The sequence below is a fragment of the Physeter macrocephalus genome, chromosome 10, assembly GCF_002837175.3.
Source record: "Physeter macrocephalus isolate SW-GA chromosome 10, ASM283717v5, whole genome shotgun sequence".
In the NCBI taxonomy this organism is placed as follows: Eukaryota; Metazoa; Chordata; class Mammalia; order Artiodactyla; family Physeteridae; genus Physeter; species Physeter macrocephalus.
This window is the reverse complement of record NC_041223.1, coordinates 55178287-55190530: the sequence shown is the minus strand read 5'-3', so window position 1 is coordinate 55190530 and position 12244 is coordinate 55178287. Positions and strand designations below refer to the sequence as shown.

General features: G+C 41.4%; 1 protein-coding gene across 1 annotated transcript in view; it reads right to left on the bottom strand.

The window, feature by feature from the left end:
- Positions 1 to 12244, bottom strand: part of PREP (prolyl endopeptidase) — a 148245-nt gene that overhangs the window by 76402 nt on the left and 59599 nt on the right. The window contains exon 8 of the mRNA XM_024115546.3: positions 3746 to 3937. Coding sequence (XP_023971314.1) covers positions 3746 to 3937 — 192 coding nt within the window. The remainder of the gene's footprint in view (positions 1 to 3745; positions 3938 to 12244) is intronic.

The following is a 12244-nucleotide window of genomic DNA, read 5'->3' as shown; positions in this document are numbered from 1 at the left end:
ATTTAATCCATTTACATTTAAGGTAATTATCGATACGTAAGTTTCTATTACCATTTACTTAATTGTTTCAAGTTTGTTCTTGTAGGTCTTTTCCTTCTCTTGTGTTTCTTGCCTAGAGAAGTTCCTTTAGCATTTGTTGTAAAGCTGGTTTGGTGGTGCTGAACTCTCTCAGCTTCTGCTTGTCTGTAAAGGTTTTAAATTCTCCATCAAATCTGAATGAGATCCTTACTGTAGAGTAATCTTGGTTCTAGCTTTTTCTCCTTTGTCACTTTAAATATGTCCTGCCACTCCCTTCTGGCTTGCAGAGTTTCTGCTGAAAGATCAGCTGTTAACCTTATGGGGATTCCCTTGTGTGTTATTTGTTGTTTTTCCCTTGCTGCTTTTAATATGTTTTCTTTGTATTTAATTTTTGATAGCTTGATTAATATGTGTCTTGGTGTGTTTCTCCTTAGATTTATCCTGTATGGGACTCTCTGTGCTTCCTGGACTTGATTAACTATTTCCTTTCCCATATTAGGGAAGTTTTCAACTATAATCTCTTCAAATATTTTCTCACTCCCTTTCTTTTTCTCTTCTTCTTCTGGGACCCCTATAATTCGAATGTTGGTGCGTTTAATGTTGTCCCAGAGGTCTCTGAGACTGTCCTCAGTTCTTTTCATTCTTTTTTCTTTATTCTGCTCTGCAGTAGTTATTTCCACTATTTTACCTTCCAGGTCACTTATCCGTCCTTCTGCCTCAGTGTGGATGAGGCTGGATCTTGTCTTTCTGGTGGGCAGGTCCACGTCTGGTGGTGTGTTTTGGGGTGTCTGTAGCCTTATTATGATTTTAGGCAGCCTCTCTGCTAATGGATGGGGCTGTGGTCCTGTCTTGCTAGTTGTCGGGCATAGGGTGTCCAGCACTGTAGCTTGCTGGTCGTTGAGTGAAGCTGGGTCTTGGTGTTGAGATGGAGATCTCTGGGAGATTTTCGCCGTTTGATATTACATGGAGCTGGGAGCTCTCTTGTGGACCAGTGTCCTGAAGGTGGTTCTCCCACCTCAGAGGCACAGCCCTGATGCCTGCCTGGGCGTACTGTTCCAAAACTGTGGCTGCGTCACCATGCTTCCTCTGCTCAGCTAGCTTTCCTGCCAGAGTTCTGCCCAGGCCAGCCAGCTGGTCTTTGGTCAAGTGAAGCTACCCGTGCACATGACAGTGCACCAAGGTGTGCTGCCGCCTGACACGTGTCTGCAAAACTGCCAAACAAAAGCACAGAGACACGAAGCCATTAGAGAAGTTATCTGGGAGAACCTAATGGCGTGTTTACCTGCCAGAGTTCTGCCCAGGCCAGCCAGCTGGTCTTTGGTCAAGTGAAGCTGGGCTGCCACACAGGGAGCTTGCTGCCCACTGCCACAAGTCAGAAAGGCGCTGAGGGCTTTCTCGTGGGCACCACAGAGGGCAAACACGAGCCCTGCTGCTCACAGAGGTGCTCCTGCAGCAGGTGTTCCCCATAAGCAATGCTGATGTCCTCTCACTGTCCACTGCTCCTGAGCTCTCACGACACGCACTGGGTCTCCGGGCCGCAGGGCCGCTCGAGCCTTTCGGGTACCGGCTGAAGCCGGGTGGAGGGGCGACCAGCCCGACAACGACCCGGGAGCAAGGCAATTTGGAAACGCCTACAGCTGTACTTTATGACTCATCTCTAGTTTTTATTCTCAATAGGGCATTCTGTGCTAATGACACACTGCAAATTCAACTGTGCTTCTCTTTGAATTGATGAGTTCTGTGAATATTGAAGGTTTCCCCTTTCCAGTCTAAAGAACTTATAACCTTTTAGAGGAAAGGTTATAAAAATATAACCTTGATTTGCATTTCATTAGATCTGCAAGTGAGATAAGATGTCCCCTTAAGGTACAGTTAAAACTGCTTTAGGGGGGCTTTAAAAGGCAGAAAATTCACATGCCTTGGGAAATATTTGTATCTCTGATGCTTCCCTACATGAGAATCACTGTTCCAACCTGACTCGAACCTGAAAAACATCCAGGGCACTCACTCTTCAGGAAGACATGCGCCACCAAGTCTTCCTTGGACCCATCAAGGCCTGAGAGCCCCTCCTGTGGCACTTAGGAAGCACTCACTAAATGCTGGTTCTTACCACCCTTAGGGGGGGACATTCTGTCTCAGTTTGGACAGAAGTCATCAGGTTACCAAAGTTGCATGAAGGTGTTAATGGAAAAGGCAGAAAACCTGTTCTAGGACTCGTGGGTCCCTCATCCAAATATACGAGGGTCAGAGAGTGAATGGAAGGTTTTGAGGACACAGGTGAAGTGATTTCCTTGGAAAGAGCCCCTGTCATGCTGTAAGTCCCCCTCCCCGCTGGGGAAAACCCCAGCCTGAGAGCGACAGAGCACCAGTGCCTAATCCAAAGCTGAGAAGCACGTATGGACTGTGGAAGAGCCCGGGATGGGCTGCTGCCCTGGGGCTGCAAATGGGGGTTGTGTAGGAAAGAGCATGGATGGGCCTGCCTTGGGTCCTGCCTGACAGAACTGCCTGAGGTGTTGGAGACCTCTTTACAGAAGCAGGCGGAGGGATGAGCCAGAAGCCCAGGAGTGAAGGGGATACCAGGCAAACACCCAGGGCAGCGCTTCCTCCAGGGCCAAGGGAACTGCCCAAGCAAGGGCCCGGCGGGAGCGCCCTCGGGAAGCACTCAGAGACTCAGCTGTAATCACCTGCCCACCTTCCGACCTACCCCCTAAGCAAGGCCAGGCTGAAATATCTGCAGGCACAGAGCACACTGCCTTGAGCCAGTGGGGAAGGGGGTCCTTACTTTTCCAGGATGTGCACCTGGATCTGACTCCAATACTTGCGCTTTAATTCACTGAAAAACCCATGTCAGGACTGCTTTATGTGACACTGGGCCACTCTGCAGCTCTCAAAAGGAATTATTTTCCTAATTATATACACCTTCCCATTTGGGGATGGCCCTAGATTTTATCCCCATTCAACCCATCAGCAGAAGTTCACCTCCACAAGCAAACTCTTCACTGGCTTGAACGTACTTACTCTCCTTTTGGGTCAAAAAGTGTAACAAAATTAGAGAGTCTCATTTTAAATCAAATCCAGCTTTCAGGCAAGAAGTAACTTATAAAGCAGTATATCATTTTTGGAAAATCACTGAGAAAATCAGTAATGGGAACTTAAAGGCACTCTGAAACATGACAGATAAAGAAGTGAGGCTCTCAAGAGGTTACTGTAGTGCAGTGCACACAACAGCAAGTGCAATGTATTTCAATTAGCTCTGACAAGAGTCTCTTCTCTTTTCCAGTAAGAGGACTGTAAATCCACCCTAAGATCTACAATAGGTGTAATATAAACAGCCAAAGGTTATTCAGAAGCTAAAAGCTAAGGATTCTGAATCCAAATGATTTAAAAAAACTAAACATTAGTGCTTATTATCTGACAGTAACTACACAAACACAGCAGATATTAAAAAAAAAAAAAAAAAAAAAAAAAAAAAAAAAAAAAAAGAAAAGCACCACCTTTGAAGGTTTGGATTCACACCTTCACAATTTTTTGAAGACCCCACACAGTATTGTACTAACTACAAAGATGTCACACAGTAAACACCTGGTTGCGCTATTGAGACATTTCACAATTAGAGCTTGAAGGTTCTTCACCTTGTAACCGGTCACCAGAGAATGAGAGATGCACCAACTTCTTGACGTTCTTACCAGAAACAAAAGCACAACTTCCAAGCAGCATGTACTCTTACCTAAGACGTCTTTCTCATGCTCAGGAACAAGCACCTTCCACCTGGACTCCTCGGGATCTGTGAAGTCAATGTTGATCAGGCGGTAGTTGGGAGAATGGCGATTTGTCTTGAACGTGAACACTGTGCCCTCGTTGGTTACATAGTCGTATTCCCCTTCGAAGTTGTCAATCAGTTTCACCCACTTCAGGATTCCTGGTGAGAGACCAAGCACCTCTGTCACCTCTCCAGGGTTTGAAATGGTGTGGTTTGTACGTAGGGGGGGGGATGGATCTTTTCTGTCTACAGAACACAAAGCAGACACAATATTTGGAAGACCTAAGGCATGAGAAAGAGCAAGGGCGAATGTGGGTGAATTTTAAGGTTTCCAAATAAAGCAAAGGAAGTTTTTCCAGGAAAACCTGTCAATGAAGGAGAGTGGAGAATTCTCTCAGCCCATTACCCCACATAATCCGGCACATCCCCTTCTACCTGAGAAGGTCTCAAATCCGAGCACGTCTTTCTACCTCTACTGCCATCACTCCACCCCAAGTCTTTGTTTCCCTCTGGTTATGAGCAGTGGCTCACAACTGGGGATGACCTCACCCCCACCAGCGGACTTCTGGAAATGTCTGCAGACCTTCTGGTTGTTACAACTTGGAAAGTGAGAGGAGGGCTACTACGAGCATCTAGTGGGAAGAGGCCAGAGATGCTGCTTCAAGGCGCAGGATATCCCTTTGACAAAGAGTCCGCTAGCCCCAGATGTTAGTACGTGGCTGGGAAACCCTGGTGTGCAGCATCAGCTTCCCACCTGCTCAGCCCACTGCCACTCTTGTTTTTCTCAGCAGCAGCCACCACCATGTCTTCATATCCTAAATCGGTCCCTGTTGGTACCCTTCCTAGAAATTTCCCCACTGCTCTTTGAATAAAATCCAAATTCCTTCTTTCTGTCTCCATGGTCCTGCGTGTTACAGTCCTTGCCCACTTAGCTAACCTCAGATGTTCCAACTTTTGCCTCACTCCCTGTCCTCTGGCAACACTGGCCTTTGTTAGGTTCCTTAAGACACGCTTCATTTCAGGGCCTTGTCACAAGCTGTTTCCCTTGCCTACCCCACTCTCAAATGGCTAGGTACCTCTCACCTGCACCCAGATCATTTCTTCACAGCACTTCTCTCAAGATATATACACCTGAGCCTTGAACAACAGGGGTTTGAATTGCGTGGGTTCCCTTATAGGGGGTTATTTTCAATAGTAAATACTGCAGTGCTACATGATCTGCAGTTGGTTGAATCCATGGATGCAGAGGGACCATGTATCCAGGGGGACAACTGTAACCTCCAAGTGGTTCAAGGGTCAACTGTACCTAATTTGCTTGCTTATAATTTGTTTTTTTTCCCGCTATTTTAATACTCAGCACCCAGACAGAGTGGCACCTTCAAAGGTGCAAAATAATATTGGTGTTGAATGCAAGGACGAACACTTTCAAGTCCTTCTGTTCTAAGAACTAGTCTGGAGAAGGTCACCACTACAAAGAAATCTTAAATGTGTCCACCATCATCATCATTTAAACGGCTCACTAAATGTCACTTTTACTATTAAAAAAAAAAAAATCCAGGGGAAGACATCTGGTTCATAATGTATCAGACATAAATGTTTAGAGGACATCTCAAAAATGTTATAAACGAAAAAGCTCTATGACTTCTAAACTGCTCAAAGGCAATGCCAGATCTCAGCTATTCTCCAATTAATCTCCTACCTTCGATTTCACAATGAAATTGCTACATTAATTTGGATAGTTCATTTATTTTCCTGGCGATTTTACATTCATTGTCTCATTCATCTCTATAACATAATATCTTTATATAATTTGTTGTTGAATTAAATTAATCAGGGAAAATATAATCCCATGGTAGAGTTTTTCAGTTAGATATAACTGAATTAAAACCCCAGCTCCAACGACAATTTAGCTGTGTGACCTTGAACAATCTCTTTATCCCTTGCTGAGCCTCATTTTCTCAACTGTAGATGAGAAACAGTAAGTAAATGTGAAAATTATTATAAAGTGACTAATACCTACCCTACAACAAAAACCTCAACAAATATTATTTTAAAATAAATGGCTGGAATTAAAACTAATAATAAGATAGGCAGTTAAAAAAAATCTACAGCTTTCCACATGTTAGCAATACCAGTTGGAAAACATGGTGGGGACGGGGGACCTCATTTACATTAGAAGGAAAATTAATGAATACTTAAGAATGTGTTTAACAAGAAATGTGGACTCTATGAGAAAAGCTCTAAAATTTTTCTAAGGAACCTTAAAAAACAACAACAGCAAACAAAACCTGGATAACTGGAAACACATACCATATCCCTAGATAGGAAGACTCAGTATTTCAAAGGTGCAAATAATTCCAGAAGAAATCTACAAATTTAACACAATTCCAATTCCAAAATCCAAATGAGCTTTTTAGGGAATCTGACAACATCATTCTGAAGTTCATCTGGAAGAATAAGCACTTAAGGACAGTTGATATATTTTTGATGACAGAACAAGAAGGAACTTCTTGTGCTATGATGCTCTGAACAAGGCCCTCCCTCCTGAAGGAAATTATCACCCTTTTATGATAATCATTTTCTTATTTTTCTTTGTTCGTTTTCTGCCTTAACATGCAGCCACAAACACTATAGTCTAATTTTGCCTCATTTTTGAACTTCTAATAGAATGAAACCATACCACATGTATTCTTTTGCATCTGATTTCTTTCTATTCTTGATATCTGACCTTATATTATGTTTGTGAGATTATTCATCCTCTGGTTATTGTTACTGACTTCTGGTTAAATCTTACTGTACACAAAGAACATACTCTGTATGATTTCAATCTTGAAATCTGTTGAGAAAAGCTTTGTGGCCTAATTTATTTTTTCTTAAATGATTTTAAAATCTTCCTGTATGTGACCAAAAAGAACGTGTATTTTGCAGACTTTCCCTGTGATATGCTAAGAATGTCTACTAAGTAATTTGTTAATCTTTTGTTCAAATCTATATATTTACTGATTTAGAGGGCCATTTTTTCTATCAGTCAAAGAAAAAGTCTGTTAAAATGTTTCTCTATGATTGTAGATTTGTTCATTATTATATTTCTGTTAACTTTTACTCTCTGTATTTTGAAATCATGCTCTTAGATATATACACAGTTAGAATTATTATATCTAAATAAAACTGAATTGAACCTTTTATGATTATAGAGTTTTATCTCTAGTAATGCATTTTGCTTTGAAATCTACTTGGATATTAAAAAAGCTACATCATTTTCATTTTTACATCTTTGGCCAGTTGTTGTCTTCTGCAGACTGGATGGCCCCAATCTGCTCTTCTCTGTGTCTCTTTTTTTCTTTCTTTCTTTCTTTTTTTTTTTTTTTGCGGTACGTGGGCCTCTCACTGTTGTGGCCTCTCCCGTTGCGGAGCACAGGCTCTGGATGCGCAGGCTCAGCGGCCATGGCTCACAGGCCTAGCCGCTCCGCGGCATGTGGGATCTTCCCGGACCGGGGCATGAACTCATGTCCCCTGCATCGGCAGGCAGACTCTCAACCACTGTGCCACCAGGGAAGCCCTTCTCCGTGTCTCTTAACCACTCATATGCTTTTCACCTCTTGGTGGGCTGCATTCTATGTAATTTCTTTTAATATTCACTTTCACTAATTCTCTCTTCAGCTATGTCTAATCTCTTCTTTAATCTAATAACTTAATTTTTAATGTTAATCATTTTTTTATTTTTAGAAGTTCTACTTCATCCTCTTCCAAATAGGTTTGGTCATTATTTACAATATCTTGTTTCTTGCTTATGTTTCCAAGCTTCTCATTTATTTTTTTTTAAAAAGCAGCATCACTATTTTTAAAAGTGTATTTACACACTTATTTTACATTAGAAATCTGATAATTCCACTCTGGTGTGAATCTGCTGGCTCTACTTCTCATGCTGGTGAATTTCTTCATCTGATCTGTGATTTCTGATTGTGAACTGACTTCCCTTGAAACACTATCTGTGAGAATTCTTGAAGGCCTGGGTTGAAGTGACACTATTTCAGACAAGATTTGTATTTGGCTTCTGTTTGCCTCTTGGGAGGCAACCAACCTGGGAGCACTTTAAATTCTTGGCATGAGGATTTTTGGACCTCATCGAGACAATCAATTCAACTTGCAACCACGTGAAGGTCAGCCCTTCTCATGTTTTAGGAGAATTCACATCCTGCCTCCAAGGTAGAGACAAACCTCCAAGGCAGGTTTCCTTACTATACCCTGCCTTTCCCCTACTCCCTGGCTCCAACACCGGTGGGTTTATTTCTCAATAATCCTTACACCACCACCAAAGGGAAGCTCAGCCTCAAGGCCCAGCAGAAACATTCTGGGACAATCCAGCTTACATCCCAGGACTCCTGCTTTCATTTTGTCTTTGGTCTTTATGATTTCTCTTCCTTTGTGCCAATTAGCAATATACTTAGTAAGATGCTTTATTAACTTTTTACAACATTTCAGTTGTTTCAATTGGGAGATTATTCAGAGTGTATCATCTGCTACACTCCTACAAACAGAAATCCTTACAATTAATTTCCATAAACAATTAAGTTCTGCATCTGAGCCAAACATTTTTTTTTTCCAGTGACAAACTGCTAACCTCAAAAGCAGGTGATCCATTCAAAGAAAACTGCATCTTAGTTTACATAAAACAATACTTTAAAGGAAAAGAAACCCAAAGACTATTCCTTATAAGTTAAAAAATTAGTTGGCAATGCAAAATTTGCAGATAGTCAGAAAGCTACATTTGTTTATAATAAGAATGATGAAACACAATTTTCTGGACTGTGACATTTGTAGACACAGAGTCTTGGTTCAGGGAAATGTCAGATTCTTTAAATGTTCCCCTGACAATAAAACATCTTCTGATGTGAAACCTTTATTTCTCGAAGTAACCATCTTATGGTTTCTGCTGAAAAGGTCTTTCAGCCATTGCAGTGGTATTTATTATGACCCTACCTCCCCCTGCCTGCAAAAAAGTCACTGAAACATCCACCAAAGGCAAAACACAGCAGAAATTTCCTTCAGTACCTCTGTATAGTCAGGTGAGCCTGAAGATGTGGTGCACTTGTTTTAAATAACCCAGCTCCAAAGAGCACCAAAACAATAAAAATGTTTGTGGCCATTATCTGCCACCAATTTCTGAAGTATTAACTTTAGTCATAAATACACACAAGTCATATATTCATGCAGACTTAGGAATGTGGCTGGATTTTTACAAATCCATTAAAATCTGAAAAGCTGTTCAAAGTACAGGCTCACAGGGCAGCATGTTTAAAATGAGGACTCATGAAATCCTTTGGCTCTCCAGAAACCCTTGCTCCTCAGGCTTTGGCCACAAGATAATTTAAAAGAAAAGGTATTCCAGTTGAACAATGGCGCTCATTCAGTTTTGCTATTCACACGTTAAAACACTGTTGATTTAATGGGAAATAGGAAAGGTACTTGAAAAAAAGAGATGTGGCTAGACTCTCCAACCATCTCCCTTTTTGCCCACTTTTTCTGAGGTCTTTTTGTCTGTAAGTGGTATACTTCCCTCTGAAGCCAACAGAATTCGACTCCCAAACTTCTCCACATTCAAGTTAAAATTACTTTTTATAAACCTGCTTCTTGGTGGGGGAGTGATTTGTCTACTGAGTGAAGGTGAGCTTAAAATAAGTAATCTAAAGCTTTCCCTAGAGCAAAGTTGTTACTTGTATTATTGCTTTCTTTGAAAATCAATGGTATTAACTACATTGCTTAGAAAACGTTTTGTAAGCTCTCTAGTGATAAGAGCTAAAAAGTGCGCTTACATTTGACAAAACAGAGGGTCTGGCCTCTAACAACAGTAACTAATGCAGAGCACGCACAACTCATGCTCTAGGGCTGAGGAGAGCAGAAGTCTGCTGTCCTCTCTGGCCTGATGCCTTCATTCTGTCACAACTGCCACATGGTTATGGTTAGAGCATGGGCATGGAATTCAACTGACCTGGGTCTGAATCTTTCAGTGGCATCAGGAAAGCTAATTGGCCTCACCAGCCTCAGTTTCCTTGGGATAACAACATGTGCTCCTCAGAGGTTGTTAAGAAGACAGTGAAATATCTACACGCATAGCTCAGAACCTGGCACACAGGAAATGCTAAATAAACAATACTTACTACCATCCCAAATAACCCCAGCATTCTTCAAATGACAAAAATAAGCTGAATGTGGCTTCTGAACAGCACTGTTTGCTAACGGCGGACTAATAAAATCTAGTTTCCATCTCTCAGGGCACATAGCCATTTTCCTAGAAAAAACTTTTACAATCACTAACTTAAAAATTAGTAAAATTATTAATTTTATCACTAGTACTTCATATTTTACTTCAAAATTCATGTTTTGCTTCTTATTTTTATACTGTCTTTCGACGTTCCAATTCTTTTGGCTTGTTGGCATTCCCACTCTGAAACACAGACTTATTTTCTAATAATTCCCTGCCTTTCACAGAAGCCCTCCTCCCCTGTTGGTCTGACTTTTAACACCCTGATGACTTTGCTAAACTTTAGACAACTCATCTGTTTCAAGCTTCTTGAATGTTTATCTCCTCCTTTCCTCTCCATCTCCAAAAGATGTCCAGCCCCACCAGGCATGAACATGGGAGTCAAAATTGTCCCAGCTACCTAGAAACAAGAGGTCATCTGCCTTGTACTGCCAGAGATGGCTGAGTGAACAATTTAAGTGTCTGATAAACACTGAGCTTTCTTTGGTAGTTCTACGTTACCATGTAGGGTAGATTGATTTCTCACGCAGGAGAAAGCCAGTTTTCTTTAAAGACATGAAAGCATTAAAATGAACACATGGTGGGTGCTGAAAATGATCAAACTTTCAGCAAAAAAGGAAAAAGCTGAGAAACAGGTTAGTGAAAGTCTGGGTGAAGTATAGGATAAATTGCTATTTCCTTACAAAAATCAGTATGTCAGCATCACCCATCTTTTCTCCCTAAACCCTTCATAAATGCTGTGACATGAGCAAAGACCATTTCAGGTCTGTTTTAAGGATAGCTACACTGAAAAAGAAGGGTGTTAAATTACCAGCAACAAGGATTTTAGAATTTATAGTTCTTTGCACCTAACAATTACTTCCTACGGATTCTATTTAAAAACCTCTGATAAAGTTGTACATTAATTCAGAATAGGGCCAAATGGTCAGTGTCTCTTGCTGCTGATTATCCTATAAAATAGAGAATAAAGTATCTGACCTTCTACAGAAAAATGAAAGAACCCAAAAGAAAAGAGAACAAACAAAAGAGACAACAGAGGGACTTTCCTGGTGGTCCAGGGGTTAAGAATCCAGGCAGGTTCAATCCCTGGTCAGGGAACTAAGATCCCACATGCTGCGGGGCAACTGAGCCTGCGCACCGCAACTACTGAGCCTGTGCACCACAACTAGAGAGAAGCCCGTGTGCTGCAACAAAAGATCCCGCATGCCGCAACGAAAATCCCATGTGTCTCAACTAAGACCTGATGCAGCCAAATAAATCAATAAATAACACAAATAAATAAATAAATAAATAAATATTAAAAACAAAAAAAAAAAAGACAACAGAGAGAAGTGAGTCTAGAGTTTCGGGTTAAGAATCCAGGCAGGTTCAATCCCTGGTCAGGGAACTAAGATCCCACATGCTGCGGGGCAACTGAGCCTGCGCACCGCAACTACTGAGCCTGTGCACCACAACTAGAGAGAAGCCCGTGTGCTGCAACAAAAGATCCCGCATGCCGCAACGAAAATCCCATGTGTCTCAACTAAGACCTGATGCAGCCAAATAAATAAATAAATAACACAAATAAATAAATAAATAAATAAATATTAAAAAAAAAAAAAAAAAAAAGACAACAGAGAGAAGTGAGTCTAGAGTTTCCAAACTCCAGAGAGGTCCTAACTCTGAGCCTGGGCATGTATGCTTGATGACAGCACAACTGATAAGACCTGATGCTGTGCACTGGCCGTCTCATGGCCTCCGTCCAGCCGACAGGGAGCACACACCCGGAGGGGATGGGCTGTCATCACTGCCATCACCCAACACAGCGCCTGGCACAAAGTGGGCACCAATTAATGTCTGCTTCATGACTAAATATAACATTCACACAATCTTACATTTCATACTGAACCTTACATACACTTCTTGATAATGTAAAGACAACAGAAGTAACCAAATTTAAAAGAAGTTTGTAGTGTCTTCCACTTTTCCAATAAGAATAGTTAGAAATTAATACACAAAGTTAAATATGTGTAAGTGTTGAAAACCATCTTTTATACTTTTAGGGTATAAATTAACTTTTCTTTCTTTTCTTTTTTTTTTTTTTTTTTTGGGGTACGGGGCCCTCTCAAAATTAACTTTTCTTTCTTTTCTTTTTTTTTTTTTTTTTTGCGGTACGCGGGCCTCTCACTGCTGTGGCCTCTCCCGTTGTGGAGCACGGGCTCCAG